The 26808-nt window shown below is 32.6% G+C and overlaps 1 protein-coding gene across 4 annotated transcripts in view; it reads right to left on the bottom strand.

The window, feature by feature from the left end:
* Positions 1-9776: 9776 nt before the first annotated feature.
* The window catches only part of LOC115228662 (early growth response protein 1-B), a 101355-nt gene continuing 84323 nt past the window's right edge, over positions 9777-26808 (bottom strand). For 3 of the 4 annotated variants that reach the window (XM_029799205.2, XM_036500334.1, XM_036500341.1), the window contains exon 3: positions 9777-11433. In XM_029799205.2, coding sequence (XP_029655065.1) covers positions 9839-11433 — 1595 coding nt within the window. In that variant the 3' untranslated portion in view covers positions 9777-9838. Of the gene's footprint in view, positions 11434-21845; positions 22243-26808 lie in introns of those variants that run through there. The other variant, XM_029799201.2, reaches the window with a different exon arrangement.

Genomic DNA, 26808 nt, shown 5'->3' with positions numbered 1-26808 from the left:
AAGTTGTGGCGAAAGAGTTAGCAGAAGTTCGCCATAACCTTCTGTCGGAGCCGCGTGGAGCTTAGGTGTTTCGCTCATAAACACACACATCGCCCGGTCTGAGATTCAAACCCGCGATCACTCGACCGCGAGTACGCTGCTCTAACCACTAGGCCCTGTGCTCCACTGTGCTGGTGGTAGTGATGGATAATTAACGGGATTGTTAGTGTATTGAACAAAATGCTGGGCAACATTTCTTCCAACTCATTACGTTCAAATCCGGCAGAGGTCAATATTGCCATTTATCCTTCCTGGTAGATAAAAATAAAGCACCACTCAAGTACTAGGTCGATATAATCGACTTTCCCTTCTCCTCTCAGAATTGATGGCCTTGAGTTAAAATTAGAAAGATTTATACAAGGATAGTGGTCAGGAACATTGAGGTCATCAATATAGATGGATAGGTGTCCATGTTGCATCGGGGTCACCATTATAGAAGGATATGTTTTCCACGTCAAGATGACCATTATAGAAGAATAGTCTGTGCATCACGTCGGGGTTAACATTATAGACGGATAGGTTGTGGTTCTATCTAATGTGACTCTACTCAGAAGACTGCAATATCATTTGACAGTGTAAGAAATATGAACGCGCGTGGTCGCATTGTGTAGGGAATACGATCGCACGTGGTCATATTCTTAACGAATTATTATAAGCCATAAATACAATGCAGTACCAAAAGAACATAGGTGAATTGACGACAAAGCCGTTCCACTGTTTGAGAGAAGATAAGATTTTATTTACAATTGGTGTTAAGGTTAGAAGGTTGTGAGTGCTAGCAAGTGCGTGTGTGCATGCAACACGTGTTTGTGTCTGTGTGTTCGTGTGTGTGACAGATACAATAAGGGTGAAAGCGTGTGACATAGTAGGTACAGAGCATAGAGTTAATGATGGAAATTCATTTACTGTTCATGAGGTACACGAAGTGTAAGCGTTCAATATCAAGATGTTGTGTCTCGGAGCTGAGATTAGTTGAATCACTTGTGCTTATCTTTCTCTTGATATAGATATTCTTTCAGATATATATACTGCAACTGTTTTTCCTTGGTGAGATTTTCACCTAACAGCATGAGTTGAATCTGTAGTTATCTTGTGTACAAGTTAAATCTTCGTAGATAGAGACAATGTTGGCGATGACGTTATGTCTGTCGCTTGGTTTACTATAGCGTCTTCATATCATGTTTTGCTTGTTTTTTTTCTCTTGATATAGATATTCTTTCAGATATATATACTGCAACTGTTTTTCCGTGGTGAGATTTTCACACTAACAGCATGAGTTGAATCTGTATTTATCTTGTCGTGTACAAGTTGAATCTTCGTAGATGGAGACGATGTTGGTACAATGATGGTGACGACGGCGGCGGAGATAGAAATTGGTTTTCTGTTGCGGGTGTACATTAGCGTCGTCGTGGCTGATCGTCTGTCGCTGTGACTGGAACATGTTGAGTAGCTCTGTGGTCAGAGGTTAGCCCTTATAAGGACTGGAACCAAAGACGCAAGTATACTGAAAACACTCCCTTATATACAAGTAAGGTGGCTCAACAGAGCCTAGGAAATGGGACCTTAACCAAAGGCCGTGATTGGTTGGCTTTGGCCAGTGGCGCGAAATAAGTAGACAAATCGCGCTTAGATGCCAACCAATCAAAATAGTGGACACAACAACGTTAAACTAGCCAAAGATGTTTGTAATCTCAAACGAGATCATTCTTAATATTCCTCTCAAACGGTGAAGATAGCAATGAAGAAAACAATATTGCTACAACAGGAACACGATATAAAGAAATACATGGAACAAGGTAGTAACTTTGTCTTTAATGCCGACCACTCGTCTATATCTACATGCATCTGCGTGGGTTGTATGTTTGCTGTTAACCCTGGTACGAGACTCACGAACAGCGATATGTTAGAACCAGTGTAGTGTGTTGGTGTTGTGTAGATGTTGTTGACGTCTGTTGGTTCCAGACCTTCTATGGTCCAATCACAGACCACATTGCAGCATCCTCCAACTTGGTCGCCACCATCATGTCTCTCACCAACGTCGTCAACTACATCTACACAGCACCAACATACAGCACTGGTTCTAACATATCACTGTTCGTGAGCCTTTCACCAGGGTTAACAGCAAAGTTAACCATTAGGCTGAGCGGAGTCTACCGTCTCAGGTAGTTGGCTACACGGGCCACAAATTGGCGCCCAGCGTAGTCAGCTAAGACAAGACTGACACAAAATCCCCGGTTAATAGAAATTGAATGTGTTTTTGATAGCACAAAAAGAGTTCAGAAACCGGATTAGCAGACTAATTGAACGAAATTTGTCATCAGCAACATGCGATGGATCTCACAAAAGAGGGAAAACAGCATCCATAAGCGTTAGCAAAGTGGCGAGAAATAGCAGCAGGGCAGAAGTGGAGTTCATAAATTGATTAGAAATGCATAGAAAATGCCTCACAAACAATTTGCTAATGACGACGATGACCTTAGGCCATTACAACTTACTCTACTGTTACAAGCTTTCACTGCTACAAGCCATTGCAATTTATTATTATTATAAGCCACAAACCTGAGTTGTTTATTCATTCTTCGTCTATCGCAATAACCGAATCTCATCTTCGAACGGAACTTTTCAGTTAGTCAGTCTCAATATTAGACGCATACTTAGATGAAGAAATACCCAATCAGTGAATTATTTCTGCTAGTTCATATGTTTTTTCACCTTCTTCGAGCTGCTCTGAGAGAGTTACTGAAGGAACGTTGATACATAAACATTTGTACAACGTGTTTCTAAAAATAAATTATCGATCCTCTTTCATAGTAACACTTGCTGCTGTTTAAAAGACTTGAACTGTTGTTTTCTATTAGACTTTATCGATGTTTCAGCCGTTTGAGTATACTACATCTTCGTCTAGCTGGCTGGTACAACATTAGGATGCCATACTCAGTATCCCATCAACTGATAGTTACCACCTTATATGCTACCCAATATGGACCAATCTTGCTGTCAAACAAATCTGCTTTAACCACCCTTCCTCTTCACCTCCAACTACAAAGTCCAAATCCACTTCTCAACAGCATTTCTTACAAAGCACCACTTTATGTTTCCACTGTCCATAGATCTGTCTTCCATCCATTTCCCCTGCACTCTCCCACCAACTCTACATACTTTTCCTCTTCCTCCCTTTCACTTCTGTTGTCCTCATATTTCACAGCAGTCAACTCTATGATAAACTTAAGAAATTCCACTCTTATCACAAAAGACAAATCAAGTTCCATCACTTCTGCTGGTACCATCTATTTTGCTTTCTCATTCACTAGCACCTTCTAGTCATTTGCCACTGCTAACATCCCACAAATCCTTTTCATCTCTTTACTTTTTTCCCTCCATCCCAAATTTAATACTGCTCACTTTCTGTAGTCCTGCATCCTTCTTTCTTTGCACCAACTTGTTCATAAACTCTGCCAGCTGCCTCCAAGATAGCTGAGGGAATAGCTCCATAGTAAGAAAATACCTGTTCCAGCAACACATTTGACTTCATGCAGAACTTTTACATCTCACTTTTACCAATTCTTCATCACTTAGAATTCACTGGAGATGGCAGCACATCAACTGTGGAACCAATCAAAAGCCAGATTGATCTTGATGATCTGCTTTAAAAGTAGATCTTCAATGAGATGCACTTCTAATCTGCTTTGTCCCAGTGCATCCAAGCATTCTGAACTCTCTGCTCTGCTGTCTTTGGGCTCAATCTTATTCTCCTTCATTTTGAAGATTTCCACCACCAAATTTCACCTGCCCTTCCAACTTTGCAAACTGAAACATTGCTTTGTAGGTGGAAAGCATGCACTTCATCTGCCAGTTTGCACCACACTCAAAATGCTCAACTTTTCATGTGCATGACTTCATTCTGCTTGCATCAACTTCAAATTGGAAGCATCATTTGGCAATAGTTGCATCTCCAGACTCTCTCATAATAATCAAGTGCACTTTGCTTGTTTAAATTCTTCAGGTCCCTGTGTCAATGGCAATTGCAATTTCCTCAAATAGCTAAAGAGAGCACCATGGGTCAACATTCTTGATATTCCCAGTCACTTCCTATAGTAAGCATTCATAATTTGTTTTAGCTGCTCAACTCTTGTAATTGCTATGATACAGCTTTTGGTAGTAATCCAAACTGACAGCATCAGATTTTTGCCTTTCTAAGAATCATTATCCTATCAATCTACTTTCACTAGCTCCTGAATCTTTACTCCACAGTGTCAGTTTTCAAAGTTTGCTTTCTATCAGCATATCATACCCTTTACTCCCTATTCTGAAACCTTTGCCTTAAACTTCATTGAACCCCATGAAATTAGTTCAAGTTTACTTCAACTCATACTTTTTGGCTTGACACAATCATTAAATTATCTATGAAAGCTTTCAGTGATCATCTTATAATTTCCTCCTCAAATGGGAATCATTTGATATGCTTTACAACATGATTCAAATCTTCCATTCCCATTACAAAAGGACACAACTCACAGAATGACCACTATGTTATATGAGTCGCTTTTTCTCCTCCTCACCATCATTATCCACAGTAGTAGAAGTATCCATCTTTGCACATTGTATATTCAGATTATACATGTGTGTGCCTAGTTATGTGCAAATGTCTGTCTTATTCAAATAGGAAACTTATCAGGGGTAACTTTCTTCAGGGCACAGGACCAGGTAGAGTAATAAGAATCTTTGCCTCTCCACAACACTTGATGCAGTTCAAAGATAATGCCAATACAGCTAAACTTTAGGCTAGCCTAGAAAGAGAATTACTCCTTTTCCACAAAATTGCAAACCCTATCACAAACCATTGGTGGATCAAAGCAATGTCTTCAGTGTGTTATATATAAATAAGTATTCTCTAAGTGAGTTTATCACCAAGAATAATCACCATTTATGTGACATTGTTCAATCTTTCAAAGTTAAGACCACCTAGTGCCACTACCCCTCACAGAAGTACCATGGCTATGGGATTTTGTATTTCCATTGCCATTAAAGTATATATCTTGCCACACATGATAGAAAATGTACATCTTATAGCACTGAACCACTTTATGTGACCTGAGGAGGTTTCTTCTTTCTGCAATATGGGGTGCATTCAATCCCATTACATTGTTCCCCAAATAAATAAAGCTTCCAGTACACTCTATCTTCCATATTAATCATTTAGAATACACTCAACATACACCAAGGAATTGCTTATGTATGAGCAACAAAAGAGGATTATCCTGGATGACACCTAGTAGCTACAAGCAGTGAACGTGCTCTGCAGGCATGCTACAAAAGACATTCCCATAACAAGGTTTGGATACACCTTAAAGTCTCCTACCTAAGTTTTAATCATATATATATAAGTATGTATATTATTTGAGAGTTAACAAGACTACCAATGGTTTCATGCAATGGCAGATCTTTACAACTATTCAAGCATACCACTTGAGAATGTTAGTACTCATTTCCAATGTGGTGTTGAGCACATCTCACTGTTCAATATTAGCATGTGTATGTGTGTGTGCATGTGCACACACGCTTCATAATTGACTTATCTAAATTGGTATGTAAAATACATCCATTCCACTCCATGTGCTACCACTTGTCTGCAAAGCTTTTATGCTCAGGTACTTTCCACCACAAACTCATAGCACTTGTATGTATGTATGTATATATGTACCAATGCCAATGTTTTATAATTAATTTATCCAAATTGGTATGTAAAATACAACCATTCCATTCCATGTGCCACCACTTGTCTGCAAGGCCTTTATGTTCAGGTATTTTCCACCATAAACTCATGGTATTTCTCTTGAACCAGGAATACATGTCATATCAGTGTTTCCAGATTCGTTTGCATAAAACAAATATATTCTAATTTTTTTGTCACATTCTTCTTTGAAACAGCAAACTGAAACATACACCACATGAGTACTATCACTAAAATAACTCCTTTACTTGTTTCAGTCATTTGACTGTGGCCATACTGGAGCACTACCTTTAGTCAAGCAACTTGACCCCAGGACTTATTCTTTGTAAGCCCAGTACTTATTCTATCAGTCTCCATTGCCGAACCAAGTTACGGGGACATAAACACACCAGCATCGGTTATCAAGTGATGTTGGGGGGGACAAACATAGACACACACACACATATATATATATACATACATACATACATACAACGGGCTTCTTTCAGTTTCCGTCTACCAAATCCACTCACAAGGCTTTGGTCAGCCAGAGACTATAGTAGAAGACACTTGCCCAAGGTGCCACGCAGTGGGACTGAACCCAGAACCTTGTGGTTCGTAAGCAAGTTACTTACCACACAGCTACTCCTATGCCTTAATCTCCTAACTCTTATTAAAGATAAATTTAATTATTATGCCTAAAGTTTCAGTGATGAAGAAAACCATTTACAAAAAAATTAAAACCAAAAAGAAAGATATTTCAGCCACTTGGAACTGAATCTGAAAAGCTGTTAACCACAATACAAATAAATCAATTAAAACAAACAAGTACATTATTATATTTATATATATTATATATATTATATATATACATACATATATATATTTATATATACATATATATCTTTATTTTTATAACTTAAAAATACCAGATGGCAGATTTTCTAAATTTAATGCTATTTTTCTTTTTTATGTTTATATTTTATTTTTTCATGATTTTCGATTCTTTGCCAGCAATAGAATATGCATTTGTTTCAATGGAATTTTGTTTGTTTTTTTTTAACAATTTTTATTTTTTATTTTTTGAACAACATAAAGGAAAACGATTGAATTTAAAATACATGCAGATATATATAATCCATAAATTACGAATACATACATATATAATATAATTTACAGATTTTATACAAATATATGTATGTAAATCCAAATATGGTGGTATGTATGCATATATATAAATATATATGTATATATACACATACATGCATGCATACATACACACACAAATACACAAATGTATAAATGCATATATATATATATATATATATATATATATATATATAATGTGGGTGTCTATGTGTGTGTAAGCATGTATGCATTCACGTATATGTGTATATATGCAATATATATAGATACATCATGTGTGTGTGTGTGTGCGTGTGTGTAATATATGTATGTATGTATGTCTACAGACACACATGCATAATTTCAAAGAATATCAACAGTAGCACTGAAGAGCTAATAAAATGTTTATATGTACACAACAAAGCATAAAAGCAACAATTTCATAGGGGGCAGCATTTTTGGATCACATTTTCAAAAATGATTTATTTTATCATATTTTTAATTTATTTTTAACATTTTATTATAATTTGCCAATTTAATAGTGTGCATTAACTTTAAAAAAATATATCTTTTTTAGATTCCTTCATTTATCAAATATATATATATATATATTATATGTGTGAGTGTTGTGTATGTGGTTATGTGCATAAATATATGAAAGCATTTGTGTGTATAAATATTGTGTTACACACATACATACATGCATATATGCACACTTGTATACACGCTTCCATATGCATGAATTTTTCAAATATGCATGCAAAAATGCAATGTGTATAATTTTATATGTATGGTTATATAAATATAGATGTGTGTCTGTATGCCTGTGTGTGTGTGTATCATCATCATTTAGCGTCCGATTTCCATGCTAGCATGGGTTGGACCATGTGTATATATATATATATATATATATATACACACACACACACATAGTATGTATGTCTGTATATTCACTTTAAATTAATAGAATTTGCTTAGTGTGTTAATTTGTAACTATTTGGTTTGATTTAATAGGCAACATATATACTAACACACATACACACACTCATACACACTTAGAGGTAGAGGTAGAGTCAAAACAAGGTATCTTTAATTTTGCTATGCAATAAGATGCTGATGTAATAAAGTAGAAAATATTAGGATCATTAAAAATATACAGAACTTAATTTCTTCTAATTAGATATTTGATTTAATATTTTAGACTTTTTTTATACATCAATAAGAGAGACATACTTTTTTCATCTCCCCTGTAACATTGTATGAGTTATGATATAATAGCAATAATAATTTCTTCTGTAAGTGTAGAGTCAGAAGCAAAAAAAGAATTGTGACATCTTTGCCTTTTCACAAAGTTTTAAGAAACATACATTAAGTGGCTCTTACTGGTGTTTGCAATTGAGTAACATTGATTTTAACAAGAAATCAATATTGTACTAGAATACCTGACAGTAATAATTATCATTGTTATTATTAATTTTGATGAAATTACAAAAATGGTAATCTTGCATTAGATGCCTTTCATTATTTTGCTATATTCCTGTATTTTCTAAATTCAAGTCAATGAAATATGAATTATTCAGAAGATTTAATTCAACTGATTATACTTTGATGCATCATTGTTTCCACAGTGTTGCTCAATAAATCATGTTTGATACTTATAATTTCCAAACATCATTGGAAAGTAAATATATTACTAATAGCCTGCAATGTCTGAAAAACTGTTTCATTGTCATACAATATGAATTCTCAATAAGAGATAAATGTATGATCTTTTGTAACTTTAGTTCAGAGAAAAATTTTTCAGTCACCAATTTGATTTGAGATTACATATATCTTTCATATCTTGTTATTAGATCCCCTGAAGAACTAATTAAATCACTTTAAAGATCAAAAGTTTATTCATGGATCAAGGAAGGTTTCTACAAAATTTTATTTCATTATATTTATTTATTTCTCTTTGCAAAATTTTACTCTAATTAAGCATAAAATACTATTTCACATGTAAATCTAAACTTTCATTGCATTAATTACATGTAATTGACTTTCTGCTTTGCTCACCAGCATAACAAACAGATCTATTTTAAGTAGTTTGTGCAGATCATGACCACTAACCTTAGAGTCTGTAAAATTTTCAGGCAACACGCATACACTTGTGCATGTACACAATTATACAAGGGTTTTAAATTTCATAGAATATGATTGATGTAAATGTTTTTCACAATTAGTGAGACTGTAATGTGGAGAGTTTTTTCTTGTAGGAAATGGTTGATATATTTCATTTAGTTACATATATATAACATAAATTTCTTGTAATTTATAAAGAAACAAAATTGCCATATATTTCTCAAACGCTGAATTAGTGCCTTATGTTTGCTGCGTTTTTGTCACAAGCACAATGTATTAAAAATTTGACATCATTTTTGTCTTAAAAAAAAATTCAACAAGAAAAAGCAGGAAAAAAATATTTGCCACTCGTTCACACATATGTATGTGAGTGCATTATATAAAGTTTGGGATTTGGCCCCACACAGTGGGACTTCCTGGATTTCACCATTTGTATGAGTCTTTAAAGTTTCTTCTTGTTACTACTCACATATAAAAAAAAATGTAAATGCACAGCTTCATATATATATATATATATATATATATATATATATATATATATATATATATATATATATATATATATATATATATATACATACATACATACATACATACATATGTTTGAATTTTTTTCTAAGCTGAGCTCATTTCATGTTCACATTTAAAAAATTAAATCCAATTTATATTTTTCATATTCTAAATTTTGTTTCTTTTGCTTAGCAATCAAGTTTTCATTAGTAAAGCAATACTAATTAAAACTGATTTATACAGTCAATTTCAATGAGATGCATTTTTATAATGTTCCAGTAGAATTTGTCATCTTGTGTTTTATTTATTTATTTAACTAAAGTTCATATTTCACAGTGATGCTGTGGTCACTGTTGGTAAATGTGTACTACTCAATGAGAGTTGATCAGTTGGTGAGACAGTTGATAAAACAGATGTAGAGGGCATCTTTGTGTTGGGATTGCTATTATTGCTACTACTTGCTAATGCTTTAGCTTCTTTCTTTGACTTCTGTTTAAGATGCACTTTAAAATGCCTCTTTTTCTCATCACTACGGGCAAATTTCCGGCCACAAATATCACAGGAAAATGGTTTTTCTCCTGTATGTGTCCGAACATGAGTAGTCAAATGATCACTACGGCTAAATGAACGGGTACATATGGGACACTGGAAGGGTTTTTGACCTGTATGAATGCGCATGTGTCTGGTTAATTCATCACTTCGAGAAAACCTTCGATCACAAATCTCTACAGGACAAGGGTACGGCCTTTCATGTGGTGGCACTTTACTGGGCCTGTTTGGATATTTTCTTGGTTTAACTGGGTACAACTTCAGTTGACCAGTGCTTACTGCTGTTGTAGTGGCAGCAATACTATTAGAGTTGGTGGTAGTAACTTGCTGAGTTTGTTGATATGTGTTGAGTGGCATCATTGATGATGATGATGATGTTGGGGATGGTTTTGTCTGGTGGGTTGAAACAGCAACTGCTGTTGCAGTTGGTGCAGGTGCAATAGTAGCTTGTAATTCAATGGGCATGATTGTGGACAATGAAAAATTATTATCAAGACTAGTGTTTGGCTCTGTCTTGATACCCTGGATGGGGAAAATGGAGTTTGCAACTGTAGTAGCAACTTGCAGTGAAGGGAAATCAGGAAGTGTACTCCATTTCAGATCTGTACTTAAATTTGGGTTCTTGGAAGAATAGTTCAAATCATCATTGCTGGTGCTGGTAGCAAGAAGAGTTTGCGTCACTGGGTTACTAATAGATGTTGTTTGGAAAGATGTCAAATTTGACTGCTGGCTACAGCTTAAATAAGATGGTGGTTGTTTAAGAGGAAAATTCTGAATTGGGATATCATACAAAACAGCAGAGTAAGGTGGAGGATTTGATGACATAGAGTGGCTTTGGTTAGAATCCTCTTGTACAATAGTACTTGGTAAACAAATCTGTGGTTCTGGGGTTTGACTTGAACTATGTAATGAGGAACTGTAGCTGGATGTATCTTGCATATCTACATTTATATTCTGAATTGGTGATGGAGACTCTGAATGTTCTGATGTTGGTGTATAGCTTGGGATGGGTGTTTGACATTGTTGCTGCTGCTGTGGTGTGCTAGATTTTACATTTTGTTGATCTTGTAAAGAATCTTGGTTATCACTTGTATTGCAAAGTTTGTTGACACAAAGCTGTCCCTGTACTTGGGTTGCACTTCCAGGTGGTGTGGCTGTGTTGAGTATTGTACTTAAAAATGGTGTGATAAAATATGGTTGAAAGGTACAATTTGTGTCCTGACTACTCGATGTTGGTGTAACTGCTTTAGTCACCAGTGTCCCTTTATAGCGAATCATAGCTGTGTAACCACCAGGACTTGAATTTGGTGTTTTATTTGGTTGACTTGCATCCAGAGTAGTTTTCTCAGGAATGGTTATTGAAGCTTCAATGTTTGCTGTGAAGAAGAAAAAAGAAATGAATAGAACATGAACAAAAATCAATATTCAAATCTTACACAAATAAGACCAATTTAATTGTTAAACTCAAATATTTCCACTCATCCTAAATTTTTTGCCTTTTATATGAAACAGTATTTCAGACAGTGAGACAGCCAAATGAAGTTTTTCATAAGTAGATAATTATGACTAAAAATTTCAACAAATAATAATAATAATAAATACTTTGTTTTTAAAACTCTAGAAAACTGCTCAGTAATTTGATCAGTAAATTCTATTTAGAGTGTGTATGACAGCAACTGTGTATATCTATATATGCACTATAATCACAACTGACAAATGAACAAAAAGACTGTTTTTATGAGGCCCTCTTTCCAACTGCTACAATAATGAACGATAGCAACTTTGTTATGATAAAGAATCAAGGCTCCAGTATTGCAAATTACCTAAAAATGTGTTACAGTAACTTCAGAAAATAAGCCAGCACAAGCAAGTCAGACTCCATGGTTACCAAAAAGTGGAGTAGGCAACTGCTTGTAAATACTAATTCTCTTTCTCAATGAAGAAAGCATCAATATACACAGACCAGTGATCAGTGATCAAAAGTTTTGATTCTGGTCACCACTGATTCTAGTAATGGTAACCAGTAAAAATCAAAAAGTATATGTCATATACATTTTTAGAACTGCTAGGTCAAATTTGACCTCTGGTGATATTATGGGTCTTAGTATCACCAACAAAAGCTGCTGGCAAATTTTAACTTCAAGACAGTGCCCCAGCATGGCTACAGTCTAATCACTGAAACCAGTAAAAGGAAAGATAAATACATCATCATCATCATCTTCGTTTCACAACTGTTTTTCATGCATGGGTTGGATGGTATGACAGGAACTGGCCAGCTAGGGAGCTGTACATACAATCTGTCTGTTTTGGTAGTGTCTCTATGGCTGGATGCCCTTCCAAACACCAACCACTTTGCAAAATGTGCTGGGTGCTTTTTACATGTCAGACACATCAACACATACAATGCCAAAAATGGCTAGGTACAATGACAGTGAGGTAAAATAACTATGACAGTATCAGGTGTTGGTAGGATACTGTAGATATATAAGTACCAAATATATATATATATTACTATTTTTTTTACTTGTTTCAGTCTCTGGACTGTGGCCATGCTGAGGCACTGCCTTGAGGAGTTTAGTTGAATAAATTGACTCCAGTACTTATTTTTTTAAGGTCTGATAATATTTATCTATTTCTTTTGTTGAACCACCAAGTTACAGGAACATAATCAAACAAACACCAGCTGTCAAGAAGTGGTGGCAAATAAACATAAATATATACACACACACATGACAGGCTTCTTTCAGCTTCTCTCTACTAAATCCACTCACAAGGCCCAAGGCATCACGGTGGGACTGAACCCAGCCCATGTGGTTGGGAAGCAAACTTCTTGTTCCACAAACCACACCAGCACTTATATATATAAGGCATATGCCTATTTTGCCAAGCTAACATAGTTTAGAGGAAAACACAACATACACACAAACACGTGTGTGAGTGAGAAAGAGTGTGTAAAACATTTGATAGTATATATGTATAACTTTCACTAACATGCAAAGGATGTAAGCACTGAGAAGAAAATGCCAAAAGACCATTGCTCTTTAAATTCAGCTTCTACGTGTTATTTGTTCTGTATCGATTTACAAACTTTCAGAAATGTAGTAAACCAGTGAATTATCCCATTAACAATATCATTTAAAATGGAATATATTTAAAACAAACAGATGAAAGTTGTGATTTTCTTCCACATACATTTCTGGAACATAAGTGAGAGAAAATAAGTTGTTACATTCCTGCCTTCCCCAAATCAAGTATACTGGAAAGCAACTGGTGTTTGCTTTTGACTGAGCACAAACCAATACTTTTAAATAAGAATTACTAGTATTTATTTTATAAACCTAACTTCAAAGTTTTTAAACACATAGTATCAAAACTGAATACTATATTTACTATGAAATAATCTATCAAATCTCTTTGACATTAATTTTTTAAAATTTTATGTCTAGTGTTAATGAAATGATGGCTGTACAAATTTCCAAAGCTAAACCACAGTAATCAATACAACCATTTGCTTAATAATAGTTTTGTACAGCTATAGGATTGTTTTTTGGGGGGTTTTTTTTTGTTATATCTATAAGTGTTAATCAATAAAATATTTTCCTTTCCCATGGATTATCATAGTTCAGTTTTGACAAAAATTAAACCTAATTCTATTGAACAACAATGTATTAATGGCTCTATTTGTTAGACTTAAAAGGAATAACATCGACCTCGGATATAGATTTACTATGACAGTAAAACATAAATTGCATGTGTATGCATGTATACCTATTATATGTACACACATACTATACATACATGTGTGTGAGTGTTTAGGCTGAATATACTTCACTAAAGACTTAATCATTCAAAATAGTTAACTCCATTCATAGCTCCTGTGCAAAGTTACAGCTGATTCTTCAGGGTATGGTGTCGAGAAAAAACTTGTAATTGAGCTGACAATGTTAAACATAGATGCTTCTTTTTGTCAGTCACCCATTACTGGTGGGGAGCTGAGTCAAAATTATTATAGGGGTAGTTATAATATATATGTGTTTATGTGTATTACATATATGTATGTTTATTTTATATATTATGTATATATAAGCATACAATATAGATATACATGTGTATAGCAATTACATCATATAGAGAGAGTAAAAGAGAGATACAGAGAGAGTTAACATAATAGGTGCAGGATGAGTAGAGAGAAAGAATGATAGAGACAAAAGAGGAGGAGGAGAGAGAGAGTAAAGGACTAAGTAATTATGGTTAGGACTTGTACAAATGAGAAATTTGTTTTAATTTTATTCGGTAATAGATTTTTTTTTTTTGAAAATTAGTAATTAGTATTCCTGTCGGTATTTTGAAAAGCACCAAATAATTTGATAAAAGTTACACTAAAATTATTGTATGTACGCCATATTTTCTGATATTACCCATGATGGCAAATATATACTATACTTCCGAAGTTATTCGTCATATGGCGTGTGTGTGTATGTGGACAGACAAATAGACAGGTACAAAGATATACACTAGACAAACATGAATCCGAAACAGAAAAAGCGTACACAGAATCGCCCACGAGAATTTGTCACATTCATATACGTCGAAAAATATATTTGAGTTATGTCCCTTCCTTGAGTTTCTTAGAGACCCCTACAGGGAGTTTTGGGGAAACAGGAAGGGGTCTTGTAACATAGTAATTGTTCAAATAATTTCAGCTAGAGAGCTTTTAATTCGCTGTTTACTCTGTGTGCGTGTGTGAAAGTGAGACATTTGACGAAGCATAACCTAGAGACTAGACAACTATATCGATAAAATATGTACACAACAGTAATCAAATTGAGTAAAACGCGATGGCCATAGTCCAATAACTGAATCGAGTAAAAGAGTAAGAGAATACATGTGTGTTTGTATGAGAATATAAGTATTTATAAACAAAAACAGATGTATCGGTTGCTTTCTCTTGTGACTATCTATCAATGGATGATCAGACCTATTGACGTAAGTGAAAGTGTAAAGCCTAGTCGTGCCATTCATACTTGCGTTTGTATAAACTGGGTCACAGATTCGGTTCGTTTGCCCTCCCTCACCCGTTATATACATACACACTTACGTACATGTATATATGTATCTATGTGTATACATACATACATACATGTGTGTGTGTGGTCAAGAAAAAAGAAAAAGATAAAGTGACAGTAAGTGAGGAGATAGAGACATCGTCTGTTTGCTGTGTATGACTACCAGAAAGACCTTGACACGACATTTTTATATAGTTTATTTATTTTTCTGTTGCTAGTTCGTATGGCTTGCCACCAGTTAGTGATGTTATTAGTTGTGGCAGCCTACGTTACAGCTAAATTTCTTTTAACTCTTTCTTATCGCATCTCTTCTTTCACTTATTCATCTCAGAAGATTGTATTGCTTTTCGACTTTAATTCCATACCTGTACTTTGCATTTCCTGCTCATCGCTTAACGACTTTTCTATTTTATATAAGCCTGTTGAGGATTAAATTGAACTATAGTATTATAGTTTAATAGTACACACACATATTCGTTGAATTCTACCGAACAAATGAGAGATGGGTTCCCAATCCATGACTTAGATTAAACTAAGTTCTCGCCTGAAGATCGCATAGGCGTGAAATTCTAATCACGAGATAAGCATTTAGTTTCAATAAAGTTTATGTTTGTGAAAGTGTGTTATAGGTATGAATATTACAATTAATCGAGTAATCGAAATGGAAGGAAGTCTTACAGGTTTAGCTCCAAATAAGTACACCAAATTAGCATCATAAAATGTTTTGAGTAGTTTTCGGAGCACGTGTGTATACATACGTGGGTGCATAGATACAGACATACACGATATATTTCCTGCGGTTTCCGTCTACAATAAGCCACAGATTTGGCCAAGGCCAAGGTTCCATGCATTGGGATTGAACCCAAAACTAAGTGGTTGCGAGGAAAACTTCCTATCCATACAACCATACCTGCACCTAGTGTTGCAGGTATGGTTTACGAGTGTATATGTGTGAGTCTAAAATATATTATTGCTCTTCAGTGATTCCAATGTTTAACAACAGTTGGTGTGTGCGTATGAGTTTCTTTGAGTATATATGTGTATGTAAGCGTGCATATGTGCAAACCCCGTAAGGGTAAATAAAAAGAGTACTTGATACCAATTGTAGAGTCATCAAATTTTAGTTTAATGTCTCGGTATCCCACACAAATTCTGAAGAATCTATTTCATTTCATGATTTGAAAAACGCTAAAATCTGAAACGTGAAGTGTCAGCTTCAATGTGTGTGTGTGTATGTGTGTATGTGCGTATGTACGCACAAATATATAGATCTGTATGTGTGTGTATGTGGGCAGACATCAGCATCCTCATAGTTTTGTCTACTTTTCCATGCTTACATGGGTTGTATTGAACTTGAAACGGATTTTCTACGGCCAGATGCCCTTCTTGTCGCTGTCTTATGACAAGACAGTTTTTGCAGAATATTAGGCATAACATTCATTTGCAACAACCAAGCGATGTCAAGAGGAGACACAAAGATAGACGGGCTCCTTTCGGTTTCCCTCCACCAAATCTATTCACAAGGCTTTGTTTGATCTGGGACTATAGTAGAAGACACTAGAGCAAGGTTCCACACAGTATGGCTGAACCTGAAGCCGTGTGGTTTTAGAAAGCAAACTCCTTTACCATACAATCATGTCGGTGCCCGTATGGGTCCAACCCATGCAACCATAGAAAAGTGGATGTTAAAACGATGATAATGATAGTGGTAATGATGCTGATGATGATACAACGTTTCGTGTTTAATGAGTGTTCGAAGCTCTTGCCAAAACAATCTACGTTTTAAATTAACTTGCAAGTGATTAAATATTCCACAAAACACGTGTACACTTAACGTAATTTGTAAGCAGAAGCAGTTATTCTGTGACCAGGATGACACTTTGAATTTCAGGTGGTGTCCTTTCGACAGGCTTCCAAACTATTTACATGGTCACACACATACATGATGGTTGAATAAGCTGAAAGGTGAACTAACTTAACGTCTCTGCCAATACAAATTTTATAATAATCTACCGATTCCGTTGTCATTCATAAATTTGCTTCAAAATTTTAAAATAATCTCAATTTAACACAAAAACACACATATTGGATATACACACACACAGAGGTTAAGATAAAAGTGTTGTGTGTATGCTTTATAATAACTGCAAATTTGAAGACCTCTGCTTGACGGGACACGAAAGCAGAATTCGAGTACGAATACATTTTGTTGCTTGAATTTTGTGCGTATATATATATAAGATATATATATGCTTGAGAGTGTAAGAATTTAATTTTGTCAATAAGTATTGTTATTAATAAGAGATCTTGCTTCAAATAACGAAATATAACAAATTCTTCGCTTTCCACCAAATACAGTTCGGTGGATGCGAAATGGAAGAATCCTTACTGACGGTAGTCTAAGTCATTACAGTAGTAATGAGCAGCATCAGCAGTTATAGCACTGACAACTACAGTAGCAACACTTCCTTCTTTTAATTATAGCAATCATTCTATCTCAGTATCTCTTTTTCTGTCTCTTACTGCCTGCGCCAAATACTAAATGGCAAAAGACCAAAAAGGAAAATCTATAAACTATGGCAACATTATATTAATTTCAATATTGTTTATTTATAATTGTAAATGATATTGTTCATATAATAGATGCTGGTTAATTATCAGTATTAAAGATTCAATGAGTCGAGTTCGCGGTTACGATTCGATTCCCAGTTATAGTCATTTCACTTCATCTAGCACAATCCCAACTGTTATTGTATTTCTTTCAGTTTGCGTGGCTTGTCTAATAACTTGTTACACAGGATTGTTATCATAAATATTGGGTTGTTATTATCCTGACATGGACGTCAATAGTAAAGTACTGGAAATAGTTACGTCTCTTTAAGTCCTGTGTTCAAATCGGCTTACTTTTCGTCTAAGATCGATAAAAGAGACACCAGTTGTGTAGTGAGATCGATCTATTCAACTACACCTCTTCCCTCTACTTTCTGAATTAAAATCCTGTCGTTCCTCCGCGGCTAAGTAAATAGTAACAGTGATATAAACTTGAATTTATTCATACGACACTCACCCGACCCTACAGATGTGCGACAAAGTACCAATATGATCCTACTGAGGTTTACTTTGCCTTTCATACCTCTGGGGTTGTACCAATTAATATTGGGCTCGATTTAATCGAATATTTTTTTCTCTTGCCTAAGGCTAATATTTATTTTAAAACACGATCATCATTAGAGAGCATCGAACAATATGTCATGCCGTATTTTTTCCAGCTCGATACGTTCTGGTTTCAAACCCAACCGAAGTCAACACAACCTTTCATTCTTCCGGAATCGATAAAATAAAGTACCAGTCAAGAATTGAGGTTGATGATACCGACTAATATACTCCCCCACAATTGCTAGCCTTGTGCCAAAATTAGAAGCAAACATTTCAAGCACACAAATGGACGACAATGTTTAATTTAATTTTTTTTGGTCCAAATACAGCTGAGGACTATTTACTTTGTTCATTACTTCATGGGTCGATAAATATAAATACTCTTGGTCTCAAATGGTTTCAAAACAAACCAATTGTGGAAATCAAGTGAAAAGCAAAAAATAAATAGATAAAATAATAATAATAATAACAACTACTACTACTACTACTACTACTTACTACAAATAGTGGTAGTAGTAGGTTGCTTGACGTTAATTTTATTTTCCAATCTTGATTCGATTTAGACGTCAGAAAACGTATGTTGTAGCTAATAATATCAATACAGCTATTTTTGATTTTTATATCATTCCATTACAGAGATAGTAGTAGTAGCCATAGTAATTTAGGCTGCTCACTACTTCCAGCGATAGTCCATATGGTTGTCTGGAAGTTTGTACAACGTGTACTAACGAAATAAAGTAGATCGGCTGACTACACAACACAACGTGTTACCGGACACCATACGAAAATAAATGTCATTTCATCATTCTTTTCTTTATCACTTTACATTCAACCATCCCCACAAAACTGAAAAAAAGCTAACATATTCTGATTTCGGTATCTAAAAGAAACTGATTATAGTAATAATTTCCAAAATATACATACATATAGATAGATAGATAGTGTATAATAGTATATTTACATACACGCGCATATATGTAGAGAAAGATAGAGATGTGTACATAAAGACATTGTCACAGTTTAAATATTTATATCACAATACTGCTTCTACGAATGGAACTATACGTTTCGGATCTCACACACACGAGGTCTGAAACAAGATGGTTTACCCGTAGTGACAACAGTAAAAAAAAATATGTATGGATGGATGGATAGATAGATTATATATACTATAAATATATATATATGATATATATATATATGACATACATATATATGATTTATATATACATACGATATATATATATATACATATATGATATATATATATATATACATATATGATATATATATATATACATATATGATATATATATATATACATACATATATGATATATATATATATATACATACATATATGATATATATATATACATACATATATGATATATATATATATACATACATACATATATGATATATATATATATACATACATACATATATGATATATATATATATATACATACATATATGATATATATATAACATACATATGATATATATATATATATATTATACATACATATATATATATATATATATATAATATATACATACATATATGATATATATATATATATATATACACATACATATAGTATATATATATATATATATACACATACATATATGATATATATATATATATATACACATACATATATGATATATATATATATATATACACATACATATATGATATATATATATATATATACATATATGTATATATATATATATACATACATATGATATATTATACATACATATATGATATATATATATATACATACATATATGATATATATATACATACATAGATGATATATATATATATACATACATATATGATATATATATATATATACATACATATATGATATATATATATATATACATATATGATATATATATATATATATATATATATACATATATGATATATATATACATATATGATATATATACATATATGATATATATATATATATATATATATACATATATGATATATACATATATGATATATATATATATATATATATAATATATATAATATATACATATATGATATATACTATATGATATATATATATATATACATATATGATAATATATATATATGATTATATATATATATATACATATATGATATATTACATATATGATATATATATAATATACATATATGATATAATATACATATATGATATATATATATATATATACATTATATGATATATATATATATATATACATATATGATATATTATACATATATGATATATATATATATATATATATACATATATGATATATATATATTATATATATATATATATATATATTATACATATATGATATATATACATATATGATATATATACATATATGATATATATATATATTATATATATACATATATGATATATATTATACATATATGATATATATATATATAATATAATATATATATATATATGATTATATATATATATATATATATATATACATATATGAATATATATATATATATATACATATAGATATATATATATACATATATGATATATATATATAACATATATGATATATATATATATATATATATATGATATTATATATATATATAGATATATATATATATATATTATAATATATATATATATGATTATATATACATATATGATATATAATATATATATATATATATATATATTATATATATATATATATATATATATATATATATATATATATATATATATATATATATACATATATATATTATATATACATATATGATAATATATATATATATAAATTCTCTTCGAAGCTAGGAGCTTTCCTTCATCTTAACACAGTTGTTTTTATCCACTACGATGGTAACTCGAGTCATCAGCGTACTCTGTTATCGATCGATACTCGTAGGCAGTTCTCAATGAAAAGATGAATGGAAAAATTTTTAAAGTGACGTGTGTACAGAGCTGGAAGTAGTTGTTTGCGTATATTGTAAATAACATTCATATATTATAAATATTGTCGGTATAAACCATAAAAATTTTAAGATTCGTTAATTAAAAATAAATATTCATCCGGAAATATTAAGGAAGAATTGTTTACATACGTTTGTATGATTTAAAATCTGCGTACTTCATATCCAGCTGGTCTGTGATAATAAATAACACAAATTACTTTCCTCCAGTTTTCTGTCTCTCTGTCTTCAACACCGATTCGTAAAACTTTTCCGTAATCTTAACCTTTCTTCTGTTTTCACACACAATATTATAAACAATATCTCAGATACAATGATAAATACATTTGTCTCGCTTATACTTATTTAAGTACGAACGTAAAGCGCGTAAAATAACTGAAGTTAACGTAGATACGCTTACACAAATATAAATATACTGTAACACACATGAACAGTATATGTAAAATAATATAGAAGACACAAAAATACACACACACATACACATGTATACACGCAAGATTAAAATCACATAGAACTAGTTTTAAAATAAACTTTACGTTTTACAAAATAGTTACGAATAGACATACCAGTAGCAGTTATGGGTACTGGTTCACATGTATCAGAACCAAAAAATGTTGTTTCCGATGATGTAGTGACGGGTGTATTAAGAGAATCATCCATAGTTTCAGGTGGTATTCGTCCGATGTTACTCAAAGTAGTTGGAGACGAGTGAAAGTTATCAAAGCTGAGCTGATCAGCAAGAGCGACCTGCGTTAGTGTATCCAGGCCTTCCATAATCATACCGGTTGAGGTAATAACCTTAGCTGTGTATACAGTGAAGAAAATCTCGGTTTAACTCACAAGCTTTTGCCACGACTCAATAAACTTAGCTTGCCAGCGTTTTTCTACACATCATATCATAACGTGACTCTCAAGATCTATTGGCAAAATCTATGAATGAAAAGTTCATTTATACTATAGCGTATGAATGAACGCTTAAACACCAAATATGGAGAAGTGAACAGCCAATCAGCAACGAGATATTGTGACGTAATGTTGGAATCTCTTGTTTAGTAACGAAAATAGGTCATAATTCTTTTGTTACCAGCAGCTTCCATACGCTAGAAAATTGTGCACAGTTCTTATCTAGCGATAACTTGACTACTCCCTACCAAAAGAAATCATCTTTATTTCACTAAATGTTATTTCACATCTCAAAATAGGACAAAATTCAAAAAATCTGTGGGGAAGACTAGGCACTATGAATTACGTTAGAGATCGTGACCTTTGCAGTACTACCTCGAAAATTACCATATATGGCACAAGGAATGTCATACTTTACCGAACGAATTCCGCAATGGTCATGACGCTCCACTACATCGGAAGTGGTGCCCATATATGGTATGAACTCACGAGAATGTTCGGCAAATGCCGGCAGTTAATATTGGTCTACGAAAATTATCGAGATTTACCGACTATTAAATTTGTGTACTTTTTCATTTGTTATTGTTACACTACTACTACTACTGCTACTATAGCTGCTGCTACTATCATTACCTCTATCAACAATAACAGTATTATCAATAGGACTTAGTTGGCGAAGGCGTGAAGATAAACTAAGAGACTATCTATCTAGATAGGCAAACAGAAATAATAAGAGAATCGCTTGGATGATGAGAGGAGTGATCAAGGAAGAGAGCTATCTTCAAAATGGCTCGGTATTTAATATTAGAACAACTGAATGATTCGATAGCGTGAATGAGATTTACAATTATGGAAAATGTATTCTTTACTGTGTTGTTACATCTCCTTGGGAAAATATTTATATTAACTGTTATCAAGTATTTCCTATATATATATATATATATACACACACACACACACATATATATATATTGTGTATGGATGCATGTATTACTAAATATAATTCTTACATGTTCACACACACTTATACATACATACATACATACATACATACATACATACATACATACATACATACATACATACATACACACACACACACACACACACACACACACACACACACACACACACACACACACACACACACACACACACACACACACATACATACATACATACATACATACATACATACATACATATATATATATATGTATTAATTATATTTAAGAATTATATTCAAGGTGATATATGTATACACATACATACATACACATATACATAAATATAACCTTAGATATAATTCTTACCTGCTCACACAATACATATATTTCTCTGTGTGTGAGCGCACACATTTTATTACAAAGATATGAATATTATTCGTCAGCATGTGCGGGTGTGTATTATATGTATGTAAGCGTATACGTAAACATATATGTATATCTATATCTATCTACCTATAAATATAAATAGAGAGAGATTTATATATATTTACATATATAAATATATACTTATATATACATTTACATATATCTATACACATATACATACATATATGCATAGACATATACATACACACATATACGTATGTATACATATGGATACATATACATATACACACATATATATACATTATATATATATATATATACATATACTTAGTAATTAAGGGTTTAGCAACGATTTGCCTCACCACACACCGAATTTAGAAATAGCAGTCAAAGAGTTATGGCTATTCTTTCTACTTTTAATTACTTAGTATTACTTAAACCTTCCTTGAATGGGGCTTTTACATGCCGAAATCTACTTGGTGAAATTAATGATTATTCCAAATTAATTAATTTCACCCTATATTATTATACATATACTTATATATATATATAATATATATATATATATATATATATATATATATATATTATACATAAATATACATATTTATATACATAAATATACATATATATGTACATATAGATATATACATATATATGTATATATATATTATACATATATTATGTATATTTATAAATGTATATATATATATATAATATGTATATATATATACATATACATAAACATATCTACATACACATATATATACACATATATGCATATATATATGTAAAGATATACATATATATAATATATATATAATATATATTATATATATACATATGTACATATATATATACATACATATATACAATATATATATATATTTAAATATATACATATACATATATATATATATAAAGCGAACCATCCGATCGTGGCCGTTGCCAGCGCCGCCCCGACTGGCCTCAGTGCTGGTGGCACGTAAAAAGCACCATCCGATCGTGGCCGTTGCCAGCCTCGCCTGGCCCCCGTGCCGGTGGCACGTAAAAAGCACCATCCGTCCGTGTCCGTCTGCCAGCTCCGTCTGGCACCTGTGCGGGTGGCACGTAAAAAGCACCCATTACACTCACGGAGTGGTTGGCGTTAGGAAGGGCATCAAGCCGTAGAAACACTTCCAGATATGACTGGGCCTGATGCAGCCTTCTGGCTTCACAGACCCCCAGTTGAACCGTCCAACCCATGCTAGCATGGAAAGCGGACGCTAAATAATGATGATATATATATATATATATATATGTGTATATACATATACACATATATATATACATTTATATTCTCACTTTTACTTGTTTCAGTCATTTGACTGCGGCTATGCTGGAGCACCGTCTGTAGTCAAGCAAATCGACCCCCAAGACTTTTTTTTGTAATCCTAGTACTTATTCTATCAGTGTCTTCTTTACTGAACCGTCAAGTTACGGGGACATAAACACACCACCATTGGTTGTCAAGCGATGTTGGCGAGACAAACACAAACACACACACACACACACGCACACACACATATATATATATATACACATATATTCAACAGGCTTCTTTCAGTTTCTGTCAACCAAATCCACTCACAAGGCTTTGGTTGTCCTGAGGTTATAATAGTAGACCATGCATTGGGAATGAGCCCGGAATCATGTGGCTGGTAAGCAAGCTACTTACCACACAGTCACTCATGCTACCAAAAATTGTTTAGGACAGATAAGAATCAACATACGTAAAGACACACGAAATTCTTTAAACATTTTGGCTGGTATGCTAGCATTTCTGCCAGCTGGCCACCTTATATATATATATACGTATATATATATACATTATATATATAGAATATATTATATATATATTATATATATATATATATATATATATATATATATATATATACAGATATATATATATATATATCTATATATAATATATATATATATATATATATGATATATATATATATATAGAATCTATATATATATATATATATGTATATCTATATATATATATACAGATATATATATATATATAACAGATATATATATATATATCTATATCTTTATTATATATATACAGATATTATATATATATTATATATATATAGATATATATAATCTATATATACAGATATATATATATGTATCTATATATATATATATATTATATATATACCTATATCTATATAATATATATATATATATATATATACATATACAGATATATATATATCTATATATATATATATATATACAGATATATATATAGTATATTCTATATAATATCTATATATATATATATATATATATATATATATATTACGAGATATATAGCATATACTATATCCTATATATATATATATACCGATATATCTATATATATTATATATATATATAATATCTACAGATATATATATATATATATATATATATATATACATAAGTACATAAATATATACATATATACACATATATATACAAAAATATATATATACATAGGGTCCCCTGATCCCTTATCTGGTGGTCAATGAGGAAACTAGGGATAGATGAATCGTTAGTGAGAGGCGTGCAAGCCATGTACAGGGACGCTGTCAGTAAGATGAGTGTTGGCAGCGAGTACAGTGAAGAATTCAGGATAGCAGTAGGGGTCCACCAAGGTTCAGTCCTCAGCGCCCTCCTATTTATCATAGTCCCCCAGGCAATAACAGAGGAATTTAAGACAGGACGCCCCTGGGATCCCCTCAATGCTGATGACCTTGCTCTAATTGCTGAGTCCCTATCAGAACTGGAGGAGAAGTTTCAAGTATGGAAACAAGGATTAGAATCAAAGGGCCTTAGAGTCAACCTAGCTAAAACCAAAGTCCTAATAAGTAGGAAGGCAGGCAAACCACAATTCCCTTCAGGTAGATGGCCCAGCTCGATCTGTAGAAAAGGCATAGGTAGAAACTCTATTAGATGCACCAAGTGTAAGCTATGGACACATAAGAGGTATAGCAATGTCAAAGGAAGGCTAACTAGGAAAATAGTTTTTGTATGTGGCAGATGCTCGGGAGCAATAAACACTGAAAATGCGCAGAGACCAACTTCTACCACATTCCAGGGAGAAAAACTAGAAATAGTTGATAGCTTCCATTACCTAGGTGACCAAGTCAGTAGCGGGGGAGGGTGCACTGAAAGTGTAGCTGCTAGAATAAGAATAGCCTGGGCTAAGTTCAGAGGGCTCTTACCTCTGCTGGTGACAAAGGGCCTCTTG

The sequence above is a fragment of the Octopus sinensis genome, linkage group LG2 (genome assembly GCF_006345805.1).
Source record: "Octopus sinensis linkage group LG2, ASM634580v1, whole genome shotgun sequence".
NCBI lineage: Eukaryota > Metazoa > Mollusca > Cephalopoda > Octopoda > Octopodidae > Octopus > Octopus sinensis.
The sequence above is the reverse complement of the archived record's forward strand: the minus strand, read 5'-3'. Positions and strand labels throughout refer to the sequence as shown.